The sequence below is a fragment of the Chiroxiphia lanceolata genome, chromosome 6, assembly GCF_009829145.1.
Source record: "Chiroxiphia lanceolata isolate bChiLan1 chromosome 6, bChiLan1.pri, whole genome shotgun sequence".
NCBI classification, from domain to species: domain Eukaryota; kingdom Metazoa; phylum Chordata; class Aves; order Passeriformes; family Pipridae; genus Chiroxiphia; species Chiroxiphia lanceolata.
This window is the reverse complement of record NC_045642.1, coordinates 9,402,067-9,428,736: the sequence shown is the minus strand read 5'-3', so window position 1 is coordinate 9,428,736 and position 26,670 is coordinate 9,402,067. Positions and strand designations below refer to the sequence as shown.

Here is a 26,670-nt window from a genome sequence, read left to right as displayed (position 1 = left end):
CAAGCAGGTGTCAGGAAAGCCACAGAAACAAAGAAGTAGGCACTGGAAAAAAAAAAAATCCAAGGAAGTTGATGAGTATTTAAGGAATTATCTGACACTGAGCTGCTGCTGTGTCAGTGTCAGAGGTATTTCAATTAAAATCTGCTCTGGCACACATATGCTACATTACAGTCACAGCAGATACCCACCAAGGTGGAGGAGTAACTGCACAGAAACCAGATCTTTACCACTTTACAAAACAGCAGATGATGCTGATCCTCCCTTCACCCTCAGCAAAGTATAACATGAGGAAGAGGAGGCCTAAACCAGATTATCCCAACCATGGATGGAAGTAGCAGGTTCCTATTCATAGCAAAGACCTGAGACTAACATACCTAGTTTTTAAAAAACAGAAATACATGCACCACTTACTGCCAACTTAGTTCAGCACTTTCTGTCCTAAGTGACACAGGGAATATTTATTCTGAGGTCCTTTCCCTCAGGAAGAATACTTTATTTTGCAATATTATTGAAGGTAACAGTTCTGCATGAAACACTTCAGAAGCCATGGGTCAACCATCAGTCCACTAATTTAAATACTACAGTTTTCAAGGAAATAATGTGCCTTCCTCTGTGAGTACATCCAGATATTAGGACATAAGCAACAATATTTTGTGTTCCCTTCATATACAAAAACACCTTATGCAGACTTGGAATAATTTTGTCAAGAGATAATGACACACCTTTTATTTTCCAGATGTAAATTTTGGCTTTCTAAGCGTTTTTCAGAACTAAATATTGTTATGAACCACATTAATGTTCTCCAGTATTAATGCTGTCCTTTAGTCCTTACTAAAGGAAGATTTTAAGGATGCATATCATTGTTTATTTGATTGTAGAGGAGAGTGTCGCCATAAAGGAAAATTTTATGGCTTGATTTATTATCATAAAAACTACAATCTGCTGAAGAATGAATCCCCCATTTAAATAGATTTAATTCCACTCCTTCTCCTTTAGTGCTCTTTTTTTTTTTTTTCCTTCCTCTTATTTATTTACATCCTGTTCCCTTTCTCCCCGAATCTGAGTCTGCATCAGAGGCCACTTTGACTTCCTTTTAATATCACAATCTAAATTGGGTTTAGATGCACTTTGGGTTAGGTTGAAAGACAAAGAGTTGCCAGAGATGAGCAAACCTTAGGGATCTTTTCAGCAGCAGAAAACAGGAGATTTTGCTCATTACACCCTTGGCTTTGTCCTCCCCTCTGGAATGTAATGAGCCTCCCAAATTCTTCAGCCAGGTTAGCAAAGTCAGCCACACTTTCTCTTTAAACATCAGTCTTCTGTCACAACCTCACAGGATAATACAAACATCCTGACAACACCACTCTTACAGAAAGTGTGTTTTCAGAACATTTCAGAGATTCAAACCCACAATTTCATTCTTACTGTGTAGAGTGAGGATTTTTTTCTCACCTTTTCTTCATTTGCAGCCAATAACGATTCCATTCCTATCTTCAGTCGCTGAACTTCTTGATCTAAAAATATTTTTAAAATGTTCTAAGAAAAAACCCACTTGTTATATTTAGTGTAAATATATATTTTGTGATACTCTCCCTATGTTCTTATAACTAACCAAAACCATATCAGTGGCAGGGCCAATGCACTATTAAACTACATTTCACTTAGAATTTTTCAAAAGCTGAACTATTTAAAGCATTGCACAACACAAACATCCTGGTTTTGCTTATAAAAGGCTACATAATACTATTTTGAACTATGAAAGTAAAGCACTGGGAAAAAAAAAGGAAACACTGAAGCTCATTTTGCAAAAGATTAGAGTGTGTTTGCTGTTATGTACTTAAGGAAATAATTTTAAGTGGGATTGAAAATGAATTATGTTGCATCTGAGAAAAATATCTGGCAGCTTATGAGAGGTAGTTCAAGGACATTCATGGAACTTGGAAATGAAAAATAACAAAAAATTGGTTTGATACAAGGAAAATCTGTAGAATATTTTTTCTTAAACATTTCAGTATGAATAACTAGATTAAAATCTACATCATGAACTAATACAGTTGCCTCACACAGTTTAGTGTTACATGATAAAGGCAATTCAAAAATGCTATAGTCAAATCAATCAAAACACACCCTCTGAAAATGTATGAGGTTGTAAAAGCTGAACCAAATCTTAACTTTGCTGAACCAAATCTTTCATTTCTTTTCTAGACACTGTTCCTAGCAAGTCCTCCAGTACCAACCTATACAGAACCAAGTGTAAGTGATGGAGACAGAACCTGAAATAGTTTAGCTGTTATAACTACCACTCCAGGGATTCATGCTTTGACATTAAACCAGACACACTTGTTCACAAAAGACTATGAAAACAGATGTGTCAGACGTGAGAGAGGGGAAAGAAAATCAATATTGCTAAAGAGCATCTGTAAAAAGAAAAAAGTTTTACAAGTAAATGTTGAACATACAATGCCGTGGCTAAACTACTTGCAAAAGCTGTAATTAGTTTTTATTGCAGTGATTCTGGAAAATGCACACCTCTCAATGATTAAGTTTTAGGACATGTAAATGAACCTTGCAGACTTAATCACACAGGGCATGCACAGGCACAGTCAAATCAAAAACTGAAGTCAGCAGGCAGTGGGCAAGCAATTGAAAGACTTTTAAAAAAATCACAGTCCTGCTAATTTCTCATTATAAATATTGGACTTCAAAGAGGACTGGTGTCAAGGCAGTTTTAGGCACACTAAAGCAAACTTCCAATATTTTTTTAACAACATCAAGTATGGAAACACTTATTCAGCCTTTTTTTTCCTTTTTTTTTAATTTACTGCACTGATTCAAGACAAAAATCCTTCCCCTCCAAGGAAGAAGACCTTCAATTAGAGCCATCTTCCCAGATATTACGTGGGCTTTACACATGTGCAAACAGAAAGAGGTAAAGGTTAAGCTTTGGCTCTGTTAACCTTGACATCTTCCCTTTGAAGTCCCACGATCTGATTCGTGAACCTCTGACTTTTATTTCTGAAGTGAAATCCCACTGAACAGGGCAAGTAGCTGTCTGCTTGCTGCAAGCAATGGAAGCAGTGTCTCATGTATATTACAATTAGACAGCCAAATCTAAACAAACATCGAATTACTGCTGCAGAATGCATCCGAGTTATAATTGATGTGAAAAGAACAGTGAGGTAAAGCCAGAAGGGAATTGCAAGGCTTACGTTTTTCTTTTAGCCTTCTCCTATAAACTTCCTCTACGATGGGAAATGGTGAGAGTCAAATAAAGTATGTAGAAAAAGCACATATTAGATAAATTTTGCAATTTACTTAGAATATGCATTCTAGCATACTACAAGTACATTGACATTACTTTACAACTTTGAGAAGACCACCTAAAAATCTCACAAATCAGTAATTTTTTTTTTGCAGAAGAATTATTACTGTTACCATCCAAATACAATCTAAGTGCTTTCCTTGAACACAGTCCAAAGAATCCACAGGGTTCTTCTGTCACTGAAATCAAGGACAGTTTCACCCACCTTCAGTGTGAACAGAACAGACACACTACTAGAAGTTGAATGGTGCTGAGCTCTTGATTTATTGTCAGACCGCTACCTTTCCTTTGAAATACCATAAATTATTTGGGAGCCTCATGGGAAACAACATTCTATTAGTAGAAGAGTTCCTCTACAAACCACTGCTGTTAGACAAATGAACTTTCTAGTCAGACATGCAGTTCTCTACATGCACAAGCTCTGCAGTTGAGTGAAATCAGCACAAGTATATGTTAAGTCCCCTCCTTGGAATAAACCACAGGAGACTCTGGGTAAGCCCTGAGAAAGATGTAGCACAGCACCTGAAAATTCACATCTCAACAAGGGCAGCCTTCAGAAGCATTAGTTAACACCCACAGAAGAAGTTAGTGCAGCTCAGCTGAGGCACTGTGGTAAACTACACACAAACATTCCTGCCTGGAAAAGTGTCAGTGCTGCAGAAGAACAAGGTCACTAAAACCACATTCTCATGGCCCAGTAAGGGACAGAGGCCCCAGGGAGTCGATATTTCAGAGAACTATGACATGACTGGTTGAGACCAAAGGCTAAACAAACTGGTTTATTTGCCATTGTCCTGTATGAACAGTGCAGTCTTAAAACAGAAACCTGCAATATCACAGAATCCTAGAACAGCCCAGGCTGGAAGGGACACTTAAAGTCCATCTGGTCCAACCTTTCATGGGACAGGGACCCTAAAAGAGACATACTTCTGAAGAAAGGAATCAATGACTCTGTTTTGGGATCTTTGGACATTTAAACATTATGCTTAGCTACTACTGTGACTTTTTTTTTTTTCCTTAGAAAATAGAAACTGTAAGATTTCTCAAAGAAATTTTCCAGGCATACACAAGAAATAAATTCCTATTGAACTACAGCGACGCTTTACAATTACAAATAAAATACCAACAGAAAAAGTTTCAGTGCCTTGAGGATACTTATTTCAATTTGTGCTGCTTTTATATTGGATAGAATTTCACACATTAAAGGCCTCAACTGCACCAGAACACACAACGAATTTACACCATTTTCCCTCCCAAAATAAATTCTCTAAGTCCATTCTTGTATCTCCTTGTATTCCTTGGAATAAATCCTCAGCCAAGTTGCTACTGAAGTGAAGCTAAAGTATGGTTTTGGATTTTTAATATTGTTTCCTCTCCTCTTACCTCTTTCTGCCACTTCGCTGTATGATGAGGTCCTAGAGAGCTGACTTTGCAGGCGTTCTATCTCTGCATCTTTGAGAGCCAATTGCTCTTGGAGCTGGGCTATCTCGGCCTGAAAGAGAGCACAACAACTTCAGAATAACATCAGCACCAATCCTCTGTGACTCTTTCCTATGAGCTAGAAGATATTCAAGTATAACACTTTGATTGATATCTGTTACCAACTCAGGACATTTCATAAACACTGTAACAACTATAAATATTTATGTATAGTTTATTTAGGGAGCATTATCCTGTTCCTATTACAGAAACTCCTTTGCAATTAGCTCTTGGAGAAGACAGACTTAGGAAAAGGTACCATTTTCAAGGATTCGTGTAGGTAAAGAAACTCTGGAAAGTTCTCAATGCTACAATCCTGGTCATATAATAATAATAATAATAATGACCATTATAGGTCAACTCCTGAGGTTTGCATTAAGACTACTAAAAGATAAAAAACCATTTTTCAACAGATACTGTTGTGTTGGTTTTTTTTTTTTAAATCCTAGTTACTACTTATTAGGATAACTGAGAATCTATTAATGCTGAGCTGCCTTCTCAGCAGGATAATAAAACTGTTCTTCCTCACAACAGCAAACAGGCTAGAAGGAAAGCATGGCCTGGAAAACAACCACATACATGCAACAAAATACCAGAGTTCATTTACATTTACTGCAATTTGTGCTGCCATTAGACTGGGATAGAAAAAAATCACACATTAAAGACCTCAACAATACAGAGGGAGAAGAATTCTGTGATTGTCCAGCTTGAAATACAGCAACTCTCATCTCTTTTTCCTATTTGTGAGAAAAACTGCCAACAACATAGTTTACTAAGTCAGCAGTTTGTTAAGATTTTCTTCAGAGGCCTTAAACCCTCCATTTATCAACATTTTGAATTTATCCAGCAAAAGCAAACCAAACCTCCTTGCAGTTAAATAAAAAAGGGGGGAAAAAGGAAGAAAAAAAGGAAAGAACAATGTTGAAAAAAAAGAAATCACTAATGTGACTAGTTTCTCAAAATACTACAATAAAGCAGCAAAAATGCAAAACACCAAACACCATTATTTAAATAGGGAAAAACATGGACTAGTTAACAGACAAACTTCTTTTCACCAGGAAGCAAGTGTCTGGATTGCAGGACAACATCACCACTCTGCCTAAAATTCCACGTGGGGTAGAAGAATCTGCCTTGTTGCATCTCTGAGGGCCTCCTACACTTCCCAGTGACTAATATGCTTTTTATATCTAGCAATGGAAATATTCCAATTTCTCATCTAAGAAGCTGGAACAGGAAGACAAAAGCTTGCAGACCTCCTGATACCAGATTTGGATGTGCCTCTCCGGTCTATTCGATCTTTTAAATGCCCTCTTTTCCTTTAATGTCTCATTCCTGTCCTCTCTCTGATTATTTTTCTGTTTCCTTTCTCTTTCCTTGTACTTTTCTTCCTTTCCAGTCCTGCATCTTCTCTCACTCAATGAGTTTTTTGATTCTTCTTTCCTATTTTCAATCCGCTCCTACACTTTCCATAATCTCTATCTGTCTTGGCAGCTGGCCACACACTGCTTGAGAAAATATTTTCCCAAAGCCTGTTCATATCCACCACGTCAGAGAAAACATTTTCATGGATAGAAGAGCTATTATTTTAATAGGAAAAAAAGTCACAATAGCAACATTTCATTATTCATCCAAGAATTCTCAAAAGAAAGAAATGCCTATATAAATAGTAGCTGTTTGTCATGTCTGGATCAAGCTATCAAGTATTAAAAAGAAAACTCAGTTTAATAATTTGAAATGTTTCTCCAAGATCCAACCACAACTCAATTCATATGAACAGGGATTATAGGATTAGAGGAGTGAAAAGAGATGAGATTATAGCACCAAAGTGCACCTCAATGAGGAAAAACACTAAGGTGCTTTTTAATCTAGTGGAAAAGGGCTAAAAATTCAAACTACAAATAACAGTGAGAATGTTCAACTAGAAAAATTAATTACTGGGGAAAATGATGAAATGTTTCAAATGTTGAGCTTCTCCAGATTACGATCCAAAAGCTTTCCAGGATTTGAGGTCAACAGAAGGGTAAGGCAGCCATGGACTTTGATATACACAGAGTCAAAGCAGATGATCTAATGGTGTATTTTGGGCTTAATGTCTATGAAAATAAATTCCATAGTAAGCAAACACCCAACAAACTTTGCATGTCTCTTCTCTTCAGGCTGGAAAATATATTTCACAGAGTCTTGTCACCATTACACAAATAAAAGAAAGAAAACCTTCAAAGAGGCTTTTATTCAGACCAGATCTTTATAAGTCAAAATGCCTTTCTTGGCTTCTTAAAATAAGAATTACAAAAAGGTAGGAGACTCGAAGTTGCACTGGAGGGAGCAAAAGGCACAAAAAACCTCCCTACAAAACCTTCAACCCAAAATACTTATTCCAAAGATGGTTAGAGAAAACTTGAGGTCTTTCTAGTAGACCCTGACACAAGGCAAATGTAAGGACAGTAAATACTGATAGAAGTAGAGCACATCCCTTTCCAGCTGAAATAAGCCTGTTGTTAGGAAATGCTTATTCTGCTTACTTTAGTTGCTTTTAATTTCCACTCGTATTGATTTCTTTCATTTTCCAGCTCTTCCACTTTAATTTTGAGGTGCCTAAGTTCCTGTAGCAAACCCTGCAAAGGAAGAACAGCAGCTAAAAGTAAGATTTCTCTGGCAGATATTAATTCTTCATAGTCCTGAATTAAAGATCATGCATGAAACACACAGTAAATGGACACTGAACCACCACACTAAAAACTGTGACCAGTCTAAGAAGTTGTCCCTTAATTGTCCCTGCTCCCTTTCCTTTATATCTTATTGTTCATTCTGAAGGACAATATTATTAAATCCTTGATGGGGCTCTGACAAGACAAAAAGTCTTAAAATGAACTGAGGAAAAGAAAAATTTGGAGGCAACCCAATTTTGGAATTCCTGTGTAGCATATACATTAAACATACACATTAATATCTTGGAGTACAATAAAATTTATTTTGAATGACTCCCAGATTTGACTCTCAGATTATTTCTCCAATCTGCAGTTTGTCCTGTAGTCTAACAGTCCATTCAGCAGTTCTGCACAGAGGCAAGCTCAGAAACAACAGCCCTATTTTCAAAATAGGTGTCATACTGAAAATTGTTATTTTTGTAATATAAACCTATAAGAGAAATTAGTGAAAAACTCCCTCACAATATAAGCAGATTACTTATAAAATGAGTTCTGGTGATTCAAATTTTAAGTAACTAAATTTTAAAGGTAACTAAAGCAATCTGATTTAAAAACAAATATTAAAATGGTCTTTTCCAGGCACACCAGTGTCATTCCACCTTCAGTGAATTTAAGGATTGTATAAGCAAAGTAGCTTTTGTTTTGACATGTGACATATTTTGATCAAATACAACCAGGATCTGTCATGTAAATTCAACAATGCTTTTCTGGTAACTGCTAATGTCAGGGATTTAAAAAAAAAAAAAAAAGGTGTTGGATTTGCTATTTTAAAAGTACAAGCAGATTATTTTTACTATGGTTCTTTTAACTCACTTTATCATTATGAAAAGAAAGGATACATGTCAGATAGTCTTAGCTGAAGCCATTTTATACTTGTGTTAAGCTTTTAAGACATTCAGGATTCAATAATCTGTGTTCAGAGGACTGGTGAGGGTGCACCATCAAGCACAACTGGGGTGACACAGTCATGAGGAAAAGTAGCAAACTACCAAACCATGCTGGCATGCTGCGTATCAGACAAATCCCAACCCAAAAATCCAAAAAAAAACCCCCCAAATCACACAAGCACTACAGACTTACAAGTAAAATGGAAACTAAAGAAAAACCTGAAAGGGGTGATTGGGTCTTACAGGTATCTGTGTTTTAGCAGACAGCCATCAACAGTGACCAAATTTGTCCCGATAATCAGGGGTGGGGACTTTTTTTCTGGTAATTTTTACAACACTCTCACTCTTTGCTAATGAAAGTTGCAAAGATTAATGCCAAACATTCACAGCATAGCTCTGGTTAGTGGGATTTAGTCTGTGCAAGAGAAGAGAAGAGGCAATACACAGGTTTCTGCCAAGGGGTACTTCTCGTACATCACACCGAGAACAATTCTTCTGGCTCAGAGTCTCTACTGATCTTGGGCCAGATTGAGGACCATTAGGTGTCAAGTCTGGTTTCCTATCTTGAGACTTTCTTTCTTGGATTCTACTATTAATTTCCAGCTGCAGTCTACACATCTGCTCCTGTAGGTCACTGATCAGGTTCACTACTGACTGAAAACATGGGAGGAAAAAAGAAAAAAAAAAGACAAAAAAAAAAAAAAGACAGGTGAGAAAGAAAATGATGCAAAGAAGGTATCTTTGTAGTTGCAGCACAAAGAAATACATGAAGCACATCAAAGGCAAACTAAAAAAAGACAGATTATGTGTTTCCCTTCTGACAAAGCATAAGCAAACAAGTATAAAACTGGAATATTGCACAAAGCTACAGTTTAAATGGAACAGAATCTACATTCCAGACAATTTCATGATTCTGATTCTAAAGTTAAGATCAGAATTTGGTTCCTCATTTTTGGAAACTTTTACAGTCACATGAAGTCAAATAAAGGAAAACTTGGAACATGTTTTGATATGCTGGCTCAGAGGTACACTTTTGCTGAAATGGGACTTGATTACATTCATTTTCACTGCCAAATCATCCACTAGGAAGAAACTGCAAAGTGCTCAGTTGGGGCCATAACCTACTTTTTCACAATTTATACACAGAATTTACTAGTAAAGTAATTCTGTTTCCATGTGTAGTGTGGGGCAGAAAAATAACTCCATTCCCTCTCCTGCTGTCTGGGCTGGATCTTGACATGGAGGAGGAGTTAAGAAACATACTTAGGAGAAATCAAAGGATACCACAGAAGAAAAAGTAATTACTTTAATGTGTGCCAATTTGCTGGTCAGCTTCTTGGACTTGTGTGTATCAGTGACACACACAAAAATATAGCCAGCTCAGAAAGCAAAATAAAGTCAAGTATTAAAATCTACATAACATTGCACCTAAGCCCCCAAACTCTGTAGCAAATAGAGTTGGGTATTTTCTCAGGTATTACAAGTTGGGAGTTACTCTCTCTTGGCTTTCATGTACATTTAATAACATATGTTTTGTGATTTCTCAGCCTTCTCAAGTGGAACAAATTTGATGAGTTTAATCCATCTCCCAAAGGAGCGGAAGAGATTTTAGTGGACAGAACAACAGATAAAATGGCAGGATTTTTTCTTTTTTTAATTTTTTTTTTTTTCATTACAGTGCACAACAGTCATCCTGTAACCTCAGCTCTCTGGTGAATCAACAGTCTCAAACCTAGGGAACAGCTACTGCACGGACAGGACACTATTCTGACCAGGTAAGTATTAACACATCAGCATCTGCAGTCAACTTGGAACATTCACAAAGATGTACAAAACGTGTATAAAGTTAAGTATGAGAGCTTCACATGGTTAAGTATTTTTCTATTCTATATCTAAGTATTTAAGATGTGGGCTTAAGATGAAAGACAGAAAAGCAGTTACATATATTTCACTTTATATGTATTATTGTCAATCTGGATCACGTCTGATGCTAATCCTCTGTCATCCAACAGACATTTAAGTCACATAAATGAGGAGCAGTTCCATAAACAATCAAAAAATTTAGGAAGAATACCAGTCCCTAGCAGACCAGCTCTGCAATATCCAGCCTTAGGCTGGCATGTTTTGCCAGGGCTGCACATGTTAAGGATAGCTCCCCGAGGTGAAAACATATCATTCATTCAAAGGACACAAGAGTCACTTTACAGCAACACAATAAGACACTAGCAAGGGGAACATCCCCCCAGCTAACTCATCCTCTACACTACCAGTTGTCTGTACAATTCAGACACTATCCACAACATCTTCCATACTTGGATTTTGTTTCCTTTTTTACCCTCATCTCCACAATCAGGTACCCCACTGAGCAGTACCAGCTGGGAATTGGGACTGCCAGGACACACACCCATCTCCCTCGCTTTCTTTTAAGCACCAGAGCTTGGTCTGTGCTTGTCTGTGGCACAGACACTGTTAACCCACACGAGGTTGTGTTCCTGCTCAAACAGGATGCACAGACTTCTGAGTACAAACTGAGAGCTGCTCCAGCTGTGGCAACATGGGGGAGTTCAGAAGCACTTCTGCTGTCGACTTGCAATTCTTTTCTCTTTTGCCTCACATTAAAAGTGGGAATGGGAAACACTCTGTGTCCACACAGACTGTCCTCAGGGCAAACTTGACAGTACAGATGAACTCCAGCTGCAATATGTACCTTTACAGTTGTTTCTATTTTCAAGGTAGGACAGGCTTCTCATTTTTGAGATTCTTTCACAGCATGAACATTTATTATCACTTATGACATCTTGATTCAGATGGGACAACACACCAAACTCCCCAGTGAGAGTCAGTGGCTCACTGACTCAAGTTTCTTTGGAATTGCAAGTAAGTTTGCACTAGACATTTAACTCAGAAGTTACAAGAGCCACAAAATACTTGCCAACAGTTTCTAGCCAAAACCACAGCACTTATCCCATGCTAAAAAAGAAAGCAGTAGGATAGAAGAAGGGCTGTGAGGCAAGTTGAAATGGACAATTGCTACAGACAGTGACACAAAGTCTCTTTTGTCCATGTTTAGGTAGAGCAGGGATCTGGGCTGCCTTTAATCACTTGATAATGGCCCCTCACTTATACCTTGCTACATTAAACCCCCCCGTATTTTCAACATTTCTGAGGCTTCTCAGGTAAGAGAAAAGCTGCACAAACCTCTCAGGTGAGACTTCAGAAACCTTCAAAGCATTACTGTGGCAAAAGCAGAACCACAAAGGAATTAAAATGACAAAGCCAAGAGTGAGACAGTCCATTTACAAGCAGCTATTCTCCTGGCCCCTGTGTAATATATATAAATAAGTGGCACTTTAAATTTAGTATGTGCTTTTGGAGAGCCAGAGACAAGTGGCATTCAGTGTGAAATCAATACCTTTGAGAGGAGGTTAGAGATGCTTGATAAACTCTTTGCTGCTAACTAAAACCAAACCCAAATGACAGCTGCACAAGATAAAGTGAAACGAATCTGACACATTAAAACTTGCTCATATTTAGAAGGGTATCTTAATTTGCTTTGTTTCCTCCCAACCCAACAAGAAAAATAATTCTATAGATAAAGCCTATGTGACTGGAAACAGGTGCTGTGAAACAAGCCAGCACAAAATTAGAACACAGAGCAAACAGAGTTTAGCTGAATTATTCTGCAATGCCACATTTAATTTTAAACTTCTGAAAACCCATTATTATATTTAGAAATAGCAGGGTCAGCCATGAAGTATAATTAACAAGCTGTTTAAAATGGTTTAACTACTGGATGCCTTTGTAACACATGCATCCACATGAAAAAAACTGATAGTAGCAAATCCATCAAATCACTATTCTGACCACCTTTATCAATCCTAAACTCAGTTTTGGAAGCAGCAACTGGCCAGCTGCAGTCCATGAGAAAGGGTTTTGCTCTGCCAACCACAGCTTTGCTCCACTCATGTAAAAAAAAAAAACCTAACTGCAATTTCATTTGAGGCATTACACACTGTAAGGGAATGTTGCAGTGGCCATGATGTGCAGAGATACAGTTTCAGCAAGATTAATTTCATTTGATCACTTGTCAGTTTGGAAAACTGTCTCACTCTGAAGCAATGAGGTGACCAGAACACACCTGTGTGTGCACAAACAAGAGCAAACCACAGGTAGGCTGTTTGTGCATGTCAAAGTGGTTTGCTCACCAGAAAGAGGAGGCAAGAAGTTTAGGAGAACAAACTATTACCAAATTTAAGCAGCTGTGGTTTAACAAAGAAAATGTATTAATAAATTTCATTCTGATGTCTGAAATTGTGTCTGTATCGAAAAATTAGTATAATTTACAGGAAGCAAAGCTGAAATAGGGTTAAAGCATTAGAATTCAAATAAGCATCCTATTTGATTGGAAAGAACCCCTGTTTGCCTTGATATATTGGATTACTGTTTATGCAGGATAATCTGAAATAATGATACAAGTATCTCAACAAGCAAACCAAAAATGCTGTTTATTTCCCACAGCTTCACCTACAACACCCATTTTCCTTGCTTTGCACATACACGTTTTTGACTTTCAACAGGCCAGAAATCTAATCACATCCTGGGGTAGTTAATAATTCAGCGCATACTTAACACAACGATTCTCAACTTTTCCATCAGATTAGAATCCTTTTCCATCTCAGCAGGAACGTGTCCTATCACTTAGCAATACAACAAAGCCTTCCAGGCGAACAAAGCTCAACTTTTCCACCCGAGGGGGCACACACACCTTCCCGCAGCGGCAGAAGAATTCCACAGGTCACCCTCATCGCAGGACCAGACCGACGGGCTACTCAAAAAGTCCTGTCAATAAAAACGCACCCAAAAGCTTTGCTGCTTTCCAGGAGTCAGGCTGACTGGGCATTCTCATCCCGGTATTCCACACGTCATGAGAAGAGCTGAATGCCTCTCCAGAGGGCGGCTGCTGGGAGCAGGCTCCCATCTGCAGCAATTAGGAGCTGCTCAGACCTGTTCAGGTTTTCAGGTACTATGAAGGTGCTCAAGACCTTCTGTACACAAGGCACTGACAATTAAGCATGAAAGAGCATGGGAAGGGCCACAGATGGTAAAAGCAGCAGCTGGTGCCTCTCTGGCTTGCAAGCTCTGCCAAGAATTGCTCTCTTTAAGTTATCTTTTGATCTCTAAAGAAAACTTCAGAGAATAAATAAGCGGGAAAACAAACACACCCCAAATGTGTTATGTTGGTGCAGTTAAATTACCGATGCACAGTTATCAAATATTCCACCAGCAACGTTATGGAGAGCAAACAGTCTGCCTGGATTTCAAATTCTCCTGAGCCAATATGAAACAAAGTTTTGGGGTTTTTTTCAGTCAGCAATGTATAAATCTCAGACAGTGTAATCCTTCTTTTCCAGGTAATCCTCTCCTGCTAGTTGGTCCCATTATAGGACCACTGAGTCAGGCAACACATGGTAATTTGTATGAATTACTCTCTTCCAGGATGGCTTTCCTTCCTGGCTCCCACCTGCTGCCCACTACCATGAAATGGGTGTTGTTTAGATGATGTTTCACATGTTCATTCAGCATGTTTCATACTGCCTTTCTTAACCAACACAGCAAAAAGCAAAGCTCCTTTGATGTCCAGAATTCTCCACATCTGAAGGGAACTGCCTCCAGTCCATGACATTTTGTTTTTGGTTTTTTTTTTTTTGCATTATTTATCATGTAACCACATGGCAAAACACTCATTTGAGACAAATGCCCTGCCCCATGTCTCTCCCTACCAAATGCCACAAATGCATTAAAATCCCCAAGTTTGATCATCTCAGTGCTTGTAGCACCACTGATACTATTGAGCCAACAGTCCTTTCTGCCACACAAACAAGGAAAGAGCTCTGGTAGGAATGCCAGGCCAGCTCCTGTGGAAAGGAAAGGGTTAAATGAACACCAACTGTAATATATGCTTCTGGAAGGGACTGTGCCTTGGTTAAAGCCAAACAAGCAAACTCAGAAGTATAATGACAGAGGGGAAAAGGAAACCACATCCCAAAAATGCATGATCACACTCCTCACTGAATTCACAGGATCAGTGATACGGGCTGTGCTGTAAGCATGGAAAATCCCATTGCATGCTGACCAGCTCAAAAGCTCAGGTGTATGACACCACATCATAGACACGGGATAGAAAAAAACCTAAAAACAAGCTAATGAGAAAAACAAAACTCACCTCAGCTTTGTTCTGTTTCTCTTCATATTCACTCTGTTCCTTTTCCATACCAACCAGCTTAATCTTCAGGTCTGAAACTTCAGCCATTAGATCTAATTTCTGTGTCTCCAGCGATGTGCGACTCAGCAATTCCTGAATGCAAAGCAGAGTATTTTCTCCAGTTATTTATTTGAACACTGCAATGTAATTTATTGGCAGGTCCACACTAAAGTCCCTACCCCACAGCTGAACTGTATGTTTCTCAAGTGCTGCAGTTATTTTCATCTAAATGTTCTTCTGTGCTAATCACTATACCACTGTGCCCCACTCCTTATTTCAAGAAAATGTGTGGCAAAGTTAATCCCTGGGCAAGACATGAAATCGAGAACAATACCAAGGCTGAACAAACACAAACCTACATAATGACACATTACAAAATAGTTGGCGTCTTCCTAAAATACCCATCAGACAAAGCTATGCTTTAGTATTACATTGTAGACCTTCTTGTCATTTGTTATTCAATACAGGACATGTTACAAAATGAGAACCCCAACAAAAATACCAAACCGACAAAGACAAGCAATGCTTCTGCAGTCACACTAATAGTACTCGAGAGCTTACACCGTGTAGTACTTGGTAACTTTTGAAGGCTACACACTGTGGAGGGAATAGCAGTGAATGAAAGTGGTATGTCCTGACTGGAACTAAAAGGCAATCTCTAAACTGAGTAGCAGTGAAAAGGAGAAACAACCGGCCTTGACTGTTGCTTTTGTGCCCCAGGCTTGTTTTTCAGATTGCAGAGAAGACATACTTTGGATGGAGTCATCTCACTCTGTTTGGAAATCATTCAATATTCACACCTTCATTGCATCTTTCAGTTTTCAAGAAAGCCAATGCCAAAAATCATCAAAAATTCAACAGTGTTTATCTTATATATATGTATCTCTCTATAAAACGCTCATGTTGGCCTCCATTTTCCAAAAGTCCATTCTGGAGTTTAAGCCTTACTGAAAAATTCATACCTAAACTTTCCAAGTGCCCAATTAATTTTTTCAAAAGGATGCTCCTTTCTAAATGGTTACAAGTGTTTGCAGTAATTCATAAATCACATTAGTGTTTTGATCATGTGAAACACACTCAGGAATCACAGCTGATTCTGCTTTGAATTACATGGAAGTGACTTAACTGAAGCTGCCACAGTTAATCTGGGTCTATGCTGATGTTACTGAGTGATTAGAAATCCCCTTGTCCATCACCCTTTTCTCACCTCTTTCTCTCCCATAAACTGTACAGTGTGTTGTAGACCAGGGCTTGGAACCAAGGAAGCCACAAAGGTTATTTTAAAAACCATACAGCTAAGGTTTGTTTTGAAGCCCAATCTGCCCTACATGTGAATTGGTTTAGTCTGGTGGGGAATACTGCCCAAATTAAAAATAGTACTAAACTTACATCAGCACTGCAACACCAATTATCTAAGTCACCACTATTCCCAGTGCCATGCCCATTCCTGCTGACATCAGCAATGATATTTGTGCATGGATAGGAAAATAAACAAAAATGTAGCCCCGTGGTTTGGGCTTTTTTTTTTTTTTCCCTTCTTCTCTAAATGAAATAAATCAAGAACTAATCAGGAAAAGATATTGCACTGACTTTTATTACTGAGAAACTACAAGAGGCAGTCACCTAATGAAATCCCAAGAGTAGCTGCTTTCTACAAAGGTGATTGCAAATTACAATTATAATTACAAATACCTCCTCTATCTTCCAGAAAAACATTAACTTGCATGAATTTCAGAGGCACATTTCAGTCCAGACTGGAACAGGCTCTGTACAGCTGTTGACATAGCAGACTACTGCAGCTTAAGACACAGCTATAAATGAGAATTTTGATATGAAAAAAGGCCACTGAACATCAGAAAGGGTAGCAGGATGAGGCAACTCTGGCCCTGTGGACAGACTCTATTCAATGTTGAACTAAACCAACACTTAGACTTTGTTTTGGACACTGACATGATGTTCCATGATAGGAGACAAGGATTTCTTAATAAGGCAAGGAGACACAGCATCCCTCTGGAGATTTTTAACAAAAGATCTATCCTTTGAATGCACCATCTGGCATTGCTCCTTATTTTTTTTTTTCTATAGACTCCTAAATTACACTAAGTTATGCAATGCAGAGCAATACACACTCACTGCTCTCCTTCCAAGTTCAGTAGCTCCGTGTGAACACAAAGGCACCACCTGGTATAAGTGAGCATGAAGGCAGCTGATTTTCTTTTTTTTTTTTTTTTTAATCAGCTCTAACAAAATTTTACAGTTTGCTCTCAAGCTGGAGAATCAGATTCCCAGCTAGAGTAAACTGGCACAAAACTCTTGACTTAAAATAGACAAAACAGCTAACTATCCCTAGTTTGTTTTCAATGGAGCTACACTGATTTAAAACAGCTGACAATTTCTCTTGCATCTAGAGAATCTAACTTTTGCTTTGAAAGCAAGTGCCGTTTAAAGTAAATGTCCCCTCTTGAAATGGTAACATCTGGAAGCAATTATTTTCATCTTCAAGCAGATGCTCACAGTGAACAGCTCATTAAGAATGTGACCCATTTTGTTACAGAGAAATTATAGTGTATTTCAGTGGTATGATGCAACTTCAATTCGGCCAGAATAAATATGCAATTGTAAGAAAAGAAAACACAAATTTATGTTATTGATTTTAAAGCAAAAAAAAAAAACCATAATACAAGACAGGCAAAGTGGTAATTTGGGCTGTAGCAGCTTTAGGAGGATCCTAAAGAGCTGAAATACAGAACAGAAATAGAACATGTCATAGGGAATCTGCTTTAGAAACAAGATACTTCTTTTTAGTTTTAATTTTAAAATGTACTATAAGTATCATTTAATTTCTTAAAGTTCTTTATTTGAAACTCAACCTTTAACTTTAAAAATTAAGGGAAAAAAGTTATTTTTGAGTAGAATAATTACAAAGATGAGTCATGCAGAAGCTACAATATGTATGTACCAGACAGATCAAGGAACAGCAAACTATTTCCAAATACAAACGTATTTTTAAAATTCACATTGTATACTTCTAAAACATTTAACTGACTTTTCCAATATTCCCAATGAAACTGGAGCACATGCTCTATATCTCACATTCACATTTTACTGTCTTGGAAATACATAATTCTTATAAAGCAGCTTATAAAATTTAACATGACAGAAAACAGCTTGAAAAGAGGACCCTACACTTTTCTATGTCGTCAGCTGCAAGCACAGAAAATTCCAGGATATTTAGCTCTTCATGAAACAGAAGAAACAATCATGCCATACACTGATTGAGAAACCACAGGCAAGGTTATAGTCGAGTGGGGGGGGGAGGAAGAAACCCCCCCAAGGATCCCATTTTGCACTTGTGCACCATACAAAATACAAACATTCAAAAAATTCCTTACTTTTCACGCTTATTAAAAGAGTTGAGAGAGACAAACAGACCAGCCGACCTACCTGGTAAGCAACATCCAGCCAGAGCCACCACTAATGAGGACTGCACTTCTCAAGTGCTGTGTGTCAGCTGTGGTAGAAATAAGATATTTGCTTAGCTGAAAACACAGCTGAGAGCAATGTACATCTGTAATCACCATGAAATGGTGCAAGTCAGTAGCAGTCAGTGAATTACAGCCCTCCAATTCATCATCTGCCCATTATACAGCTAAGCAAGGGAAAGGACAGAACTTCCCACTGCACTGCCAATTCCAATCTGCCTGACCAGCAGGACTCCTGCCCACGTTAGCTGCAAAATAACAAAGCAGTGGAATGCTCACCTGTACAGATAAGCTGGACAACTGGAGAGAAACACTCTGAAAACCTTATGGCTCACACCAGAGCAGCACAGAGCACACTTGAAAATCTGAAACGCTAAGCCAGCTGCTGGCAAGAAGTTACTGCATGCTATAAACAAGTGCTGAAATTCATCTAAGATCAGATAACTCAGGCAACTGAAAGTTGAAGGAATGATCTTTGCCAGCCAGCAATGTTCCTGAGAAGCAAACAGATACACACCAGATTTATACCCTGCAACCAAGACAGGATTCTGGCTCCCCTGAGTATAAGACAACTGCAAAACCAGAGCAGGTACACACGAAACAGCATTGGATTCAAGTTCCTACCTCACACAGCTCCTCCCTGCATTCTTCTAATCCACTGTTTTTTAAAAGATCCTCCACTGTGCCCCACACAGGGCACTGTCTGCCACACCTTCCCCTGGCCCTTGCACTCAGGTAGAAGCAGGACATAAACTCACACGACAAAAGAAATCCACTCCTGCAAGCATTCAAACATTTCAGTTTCTTTGTTTATTTTTCAAGATAGAAAGAATCCTAAAACCAACTGCTTTCTACATTGCAAGATAATTTACTTCACTGAAGACAAAACTGAGTTTACACAACACAACCATGCAACAGGAGTCCCTTGGATTGCATCTTGCAATTATGTGTCAGAAATAATGTGGAAGGCAGAAGGACACGGTCAAACCACATCCAGGATTCGGTACAGGACAGACATTGCCACACAGACCAGTATTTTCATTGGCAAAACAAACTGCTATACTTTATGCCAGAGAGCTTCAATGGGAATTAGTATCTGCTAAATAAATCAAATGCAGCTCTGGAATAGCAAAGAGGTAACTAACTAATCCTACAATAATTACCAAAAAATACATGTGAAAGAATGGTGGAGGTGAAATCTGTATGTGCAGAAAATTCACTTTTCAAACTGACTTAACTCAGCTGTCAAGCCTGACAGCACAGATTCCAGAGCACTGATGTGTTTACATTAGGCATGGCTGGTTCTTTCTGCTATGGGACAGTTTAGGCAACTTTACAGAGCAAAATTTACTTCTGCTTTCCAATTCTATAGCAAGTTGATAGGAGATTCCCCCAAGGCTAACATAGCAATGTTCAACATCCTCTTTTCTCTTAGAAAAAAATATATTTCTTTCTTAAAATCCACTGGAAGAAAGCACTTTAAGTGATGCCACAAAGTAACCTGGAACAAGACACATACATCATTGCTTCCTAAAATTGGCTGTAACTTTACATTTTAAAGCAGTTGATATACTGGAAATGGACTATGTCACAGCATATACTGTTTTCACAGGATAATTCTAGGCAGTTTTTTTCTTTTATTTTGACATATTCATTACAATGTGCTAAGGCAAAATGCAGGTAACTATTCACACAGGCCAGCTTTTCCAGACCATTTACACATTTAATGGCAAGACAGAGACACCACTGGAAGGCAACTCAATGAGATCAAACTTGTGTGTTGCTCCCAGTCACGCTCCAGGAAATTTTCTCTTACCATTTACTATGAAGGACGACCTTGTTTCCTGGCCCAAACAAGAATCATACTTAAAGAGTGATCTGAAGTTTTGTCATTGACTTTCTTGAGTTTTCGAAAGACCTGCTTTGTTTTCGAAGAAAGAAAATGCAAACACCTTCAAGGTGAAAATGGCTTTTCCTGATTATAGCCTGCAGTGGAAAAAGTGCCCTTACAAAGGTAGAATGTTGAGTTTGACACCACAAGCATCACATGCCTGCATTATCTGTAACTGTGCACACCAGGGCATCTCTGCCTCTCTTACACAGGATTCTCTTGCTCCTCAAACGCTGCTGAGCCATATTGTCTTTGGCTGTGGTTCCATAAAAAGGTAGGTCAAACCCACATCTCTCCATTGCCCCTGTGCCACACTTTGACCTTTTCTGTGAGCTGTCTCAACTCACCCAGCAGAAAAAAACATCCCCTTCCTTTTAAACCCCGAGTTAGTTTTCTCCTAGTCGCTGAGGAAAAAGTTTGATGAGCATGACAGTATCAAATCAGTGGCAGAAGCACACGGTCAGGAAAAGGGAGAAGGATGAAAGGAGAATGAGACCTTCTCCTTATTGTTGCAGCAACCTTTAGATTGGCTCAGCTCATTTCTTGAAAGTTCAGATTTGACTAAGGGATGTTGCACCATCCTCTCAGAGCAACGAAGAATCGTGATTTTCTTCAAAGCAGCAGCAGTATCTGTTGCTACTATTCCACATTCAAGATGCCCACCCAAAATGCTGAACAGCCATTTTATGTTATTTGTGTAAATTTTGTTTTAGCTGCTGTCTCAGAAGTGGTTCCATGATCGCTTTGTAGCAAGGTTCAAAACAACTGTGCATAAATCATAAGCCAGAAGGATTTTAGCCAGTAACCCCACCCTGACAAAGAGAACAAGTCTCTGCTAGCATAGATTCAGCAAAAAGTATTTTTCAGGGTAGCATTGCATACCCTTTCTGTTGTGGAACTGCCATGTATCATCATTAAATTATCCTAAAGTTTATTATTTTTGTTTTTATTGTAGCATTTTGGGCACAGAACTAATTAAGAGTCACTTTTCTTACAGTTCCCAAAATTAAAAAAAAAATGGGGCTTATCCTGAACTCAGATATATTAAGTCAATTATATGCTTATCTATACTGCAGTTAGCTTAGTTCTACTAATATACATAAAAGATTTTTCAAGCTGGAGCAATTATCTTTATTGCTCCATTTTCCATTTAGAAGAAGCAGTTGACTTAAGTTCACAAAGACTAAAATGGGTGGAATTAAGTATATTGCAAACAAACAAGCAGAACCATGAAATAAAACTGAATTTACACACACCTCAGGAAGGTAACAGAAGCCATTCTGAAAAGCAGGACACTAGCAACTGCTGGCTGAGAAGATCTGAACCCACATCTCCCCCAAATCCATCTGTTGAAGCCCCTGAGGCCACATACCCACTCTACTTTTGACAAATGGTCTGCAGGAAGGTCTGTTGGCCACATATCTTACATGAATGTCATAATCACCACATGATTAGATCATTCTCTCCTCTCTAAATCTCAGCTCACTCCCTGTAGAGGCTAATCTTTTCAACAAGATGAACTGAGAAAAGAACCTTCAAAATAAACTGTAATAAATAGGACCCTCTGCTGAGCCCTAATGAATGTACAACTTCTTTGACTATTGAGATGTTGAGAGACCCAACTTGGGTTTCCCATAACCCACCCTCTACTGGGAGATGTAATCTGTGTGAGAAACAACAACTACAGCCGTTCAGAGTTATCTCAAAATTTAGATTTAACGTTTATGTTTAAACATATCTGGAGATTCTCTGACTCCTTTAGCTTCAGTACAGTCCTTTGTAGCTTATCCCCTCAGGATCAGCTTTGTAAGCAGTTTGTGCACGTGCATAATGCCAGACGAGTAGATGCAAATGTTTTCACTGAAACAGCAAAGTAGGTGCACCATTATATTCTATTTTCAGACGCCTCAGTTTTATGTTAAATAAGGCTTTAAATTCACAGTTTCCTCAGAAGACTATCAGGGTAAAAAAACTGAAGTCAGAGAAACAATGAAACAGTTTTAGCAGAAGCCACAGAACAACTATCTAGTTTTTAGGTTGAAACAGGAAGCTTCTACATTCTATTGTGAATGCCTTCCTGAAGTCTGAAAACAGATTTTCATAATTTAAACAGTTACTGTTCTTTGAATTTCACTTCAGATCTCACTGGAAAACTAAATGCACTCACTATTTGCATTTTTAAAAACATCCCCTCAGAATAAAACCTTTTCCAGTCAGAAGCATTTTGGGCTGCAAGAGTTGTGAGAGATGGAAGGTTTTTTACCCAAGAATCTTTGAGAGTAGTAATTTCAAAGGTTTAGGATACAAGTTTATCTTACAGAAACTGCTGCTGTCCACATACATATATACAAGAATGCCCATAATAATTTCAAGTTATGATCAGTTCATAGAAAGACTTTTATATTTCACATAAAATAGTAAATTTTTAATAAAAATTTCATGTGGGGAGAACTAAGTTCATCAAGAACAGTATCTACCCTGCAAATTTCTGGCATAGATTTTGAGGGTTATTTACAGTTTCAGACCTATTTTTGTATCTATATACTGTATTAACAGAAGATTTGCATCTGTAAAAATGTGAAAGTTCTTTCGCATCAACAGACCTGCAAGCTCTGCAGTAACATACGAAATTAAACATATTTAACCTATCATTTGTTCTGCTCCCTCAACATAGAACATCAAAGAGCCTGAAAGTGTCAACTGAAATAAAGAAAAATATGTCATTATATACTAATTTTCCTATATAAAAATAAAGAGAAAGTACTTAAGTTAAGCAAAAATGGTTCTAGAACAGAACTTGTTAGAGTAATTCATTTCAACCAGCTACTTGTTCAACTTCAAAGCCATAGGAAAACAGAAGACATTTAAATAAAACTTCTTAATTCTATAACTCCTACATATATTAGATATATTTAACCTGTCTAACCAGTTACTCAGCCATGTCCAAATGAGCACAGTACAAATAAGACACAATAGTTTCATTTTACATGCTGCCACGTACAGTATTATGCAACCAGCCAGTAAAACTTTTCTGCAACAGGAAAACAAAGAAACATTCACTGGGGGGGGAAAAAAAAGTGCAAAGCAGCAAGAGAACAATAAAAGAGGCATTTTTTTTTTTTTATGCCTGTTTTGTTGCCAAAGGCACTCACACATGCAGACAAGCCGACCATGTATGTTCACCCCTCCGCTGGAGAAGATTATGCAAGATGGTTTGCAATCCAGATTTTTACCTGTTGAAGCATTTCTTCTGTAGCGTTCAGCTTCAACTGATGCCCCTCAAGACAGATTTCCAAGTCCCGGATTTTCTCTCCTTGAGCTTCCACCTGGTCTGTAAGAACACTCACCTGTAATTTGAGCAGAGAAGTACAATGCTGCTGAACTGACTGTAAATAAGTTTCAATTACCTTACACACATAACATCCAAAGGCACGTTTTAACAGCAAGTTTAATATTCTTGTGCACTGCAGCAACCTGCTCTACCAAGATTTTTCAGTCTTACCTCTACTTCGCTTCAACCACGCCCTCTCATCCCCCCTCCCCCACAATTATTTTGTTCTGATACAAAAAAGAAAGAGCGTTTCTAGAAGAGATGGAATGCTACCCATAGGTAGGCATTTCATGCAAAAGTCTGAAAAATTGGAAAGCAGCAAACAAGAACATAGGATGATGGAAATATTTTATGTGGTTTTGGAGCACACACTGCCATTTCAAGTTCTGTTGGCATTTCACTCCCCAAAACAGATAAATAGGAAAACTGTTCATTCTGAAACCAACCAATTACTTTACTTCTTACAAGAACAGAAAGCCAGCTTACCTATCAATAAAGCCTTCTGAAGTTATAAAGAATGTAATGAGTAAAAGGCATGTTTTAGCAGTGACAAAGTTCTATTCCAAGGAAAATTCCCAGGCTTTGGCAAGCCAGAACACGAAACCAAAAGAAGTGAGATACAGACAATGAATCCCAGGAAAAGAAACAATAAGCAATACTGGTAAAGAACTGTGGGAATGGTGGTACAGACCAGTGTGTAATAAGAAAAGCCGAGCAGCCGAATTCAAAGCTTGCAAAGCAGAAAAAACTATGCCCAGGGTAACACTGGAAAGATGTGGAAAAAACCCCCGGTGTTAATTCCTGTGTTAAGCAGCACATACTCTCTGTATGTTCATTTTCACTATTTATTTATATAAAAGCTTTGATTATACCAGAAAAATGTTATCTCAAACAAACAAAGAAAAGGAGCCTAAGGTGTTTAAACTCCATTTTGAAGGGAATGCATTAACAAAAACTTATCCATGCTCTCATATCCAACCCTGCAACACCTTTAATAGAAAAAAAACCACCAAAACCAAAGGTACAGTATATCTAAGTGAAACTTTTGAGATGTACCCACTAAGTGGCATTTCTAAAACCCAGTGAACAACTGAGTTCATTTCAGGGAAGCTGCAGAGGGAGAGACTGAATGATCTGTTTTACCTGCAAACATAATGACAAGCATGCCTGGGAAAGGAACACAGAAAAAAAAGAAATAAACCAAAAAAGACTATTTCTTCCCCCTTTAAAGTAGTTGGCTGCAGCACAGAGTACAGATGAATTCAGGATGAGAGAAGATAGGAAGGAGTGGGTGGAGGCAGATGGCAGGGGGACACATCCAAGCTGGGGCAGGAGGAGAACTCCCTGCTCAGAAGTCTTCTGCTTGTCTGCTTTTCTGTTTTGCTCTCATTAAAACAGATGTCACACAAACCCCCCCTGTGAGGTCAGAAAGCAGGAAGAAACAAACTGAATCTTCTCCTTCAGCCTGATGCAGGTTCCAGAGAAAGAAAACCAGCTCTGTTTAGAGTGTCAGGTTAGGTTCCAACCAGCACTGCAATCGAGAAGCAAAACTCTGTGTGTTAAATGTGACCTGCAAAGGAATTCAGTAAAACCTTAGCAGCTTTAAAAGCATGTGTTGGCTATTCCAATAGTTAGGCTGAGAGGGACATTAGCCACTTTGAGCTCATATTTTCCCCTCTGCTCAGGAGCACATCTGCCAGACTCTTCAGGGAATCAGAAGGCTGCACACAGAACATAATCCCAGTTTATGCTACCCTGGCAAGTCCATCTTGCCTTAGGAGGGTAAGGCCTGCAACACTCAGCCCGTAGGTAACATATTTTCTGTGAGTATCTATAAAAGTGAGGCATACTGAACAATTAGCTAAAAACCAAGTGGTATAAAGGTTAAAAACTTCTTTGTGAGAAAAAACCCAAACCAAAACAAAAATATCCCTCCCAAAAAATGCCTAGAGGAGAACATTAGCTGCTTCACATAGGCAGTGAGCTGTAAGGAGGTATCCCAGATGCTGTAGCATTCATTTCCAGCCTCCACTTCAGACTAAACAGTGGAACTAGGTTTCCAGGTGCACTGTTTGACTCAGCCTTGGTGGACAGGAATAGTGGGCACTGCCTGTGCCCAGTACAAAGTGCCCTGTGCTGCTGCTCATGCAGCAAGTCTGATGCAAGACTGGAGTGCTCCCAGCCTCATATTCCCCACAGATTTTACAGCTACAGGCCACAGTCATTAGCACAATTCAACATGAGCCATAGAATAGAGGCGCTCTGTTTCCCATTCCTTTCTCATCCTTCATGCCAAAGGTCACACCCAGGAGCCAGGTTTGTACCAGCAGACTCCCTCAGGCCAGTGTAACCTCACCATGGGACTTGCCTGTGCTCCTCATATTCGACCGTCTAGACTGAGTATGCACAGCTGGTGCAAACCAGGTTCTAAACCCAGCACCATCGTGGCACCTTTGTTGTTGTTGTTGTTGTTGTTGATGTTGATGTTCATCTACCAGACTGAGGGTTTCGCCTATCTTATTTGCCTGGGGTTTTTGCAATTCTACTGCAGTGCTGTGCAGCGGGAACAGAAAAATTCATAAATATTGACTTAGCCTTTTGAGTTTATGGGAGGGCAATGGGAGTAAAAGGTAAGAGAAGGACAATTTCTACACCTGATTTTACTATATTCCTTTTAAGAAAAACTCTAGGCAGGTCTCCAAACCATGTAATAAGAATACCTTCTTTGTGTATTTGGTTTGCTCCATCCTTGGGTACCTATTTGTGTGGATGAAGAAACAGTTACTAAAAATCTGCAGGACGAAGACAGGGAAAGCACACACTGAGCAGCAGCCTGGAGCAATCTTCAGGAACTTTGAAGCACTGGAGAGTTGTGGTCCTGTTAAATCCACACAAGCTGATGCACTTTGAACATCAAGATTCTGCCAAACCTGTTCAAGCCCACCAGCACCCACGACCATCGACCACTGGGTAGCACGAAGAGATCTACAGAAAGATCGCAGGGCTAAATAGACACGTGAGAAACAAAGGAGGGTCTCACAAGCAAAGCCACAGGTGCACCAGTCAACTCTCTGCTTTGGAGTAAACAGCTGGGTTTGGCCTCCTAATTGCTGCTCCAGTTACGAGCTGCTCGTGTGTGCGAGTGAACTGTGCAAGACGGGAACGCGCCGTGTGAAAAGTTGTTTGCTGTTACTGATGGAATCAGGATGCCAGAGTTAACAACCACTTGATTAATGAAAGGTGTTCTCACAGATATCAGTTGTGATGTTGTCTCCCTCAGAAAAAGGGCAATCTGTAGCACACACTTA

At 38.8% G+C, this 26,670-nt stretch overlaps 1 protein-coding gene across 1 annotated transcript in view; it reads right to left on the bottom strand.

Moving 5' to 3' along the window:
* Positions 1 to 26,670, bottom strand: part of PPFIBP2 (PPFIA binding protein 2) — a 101,313-nt gene that overhangs the window by 19,317 nt on the left and 55,326 nt on the right. Inside the window, exons 5-11 of the mRNA XM_032690193.1 lie at positions 23,265 to 23,378; positions 14,620 to 14,751; positions 8,871 to 9,050; positions 7,324 to 7,416; positions 4,706 to 4,814; positions 3,210 to 3,242; positions 1,453 to 1,514 (exon numbers count right to left, since the gene is read on the bottom strand). Of these exons, the coding sequence (XP_032546084.1) occupies positions 1,453 to 1,514; positions 3,210 to 3,242; positions 4,706 to 4,814; positions 7,324 to 7,416; positions 8,871 to 9,050; positions 14,620 to 14,751; positions 23,265 to 23,378 (723 nt within the window). The remainder of the gene's footprint in view (positions 1 to 1,452; positions 1,515 to 3,209; positions 3,243 to 4,705; positions 4,815 to 7,323; positions 7,417 to 8,870; positions 9,051 to 14,619; positions 14,752 to 23,264; positions 23,379 to 26,670) is intronic.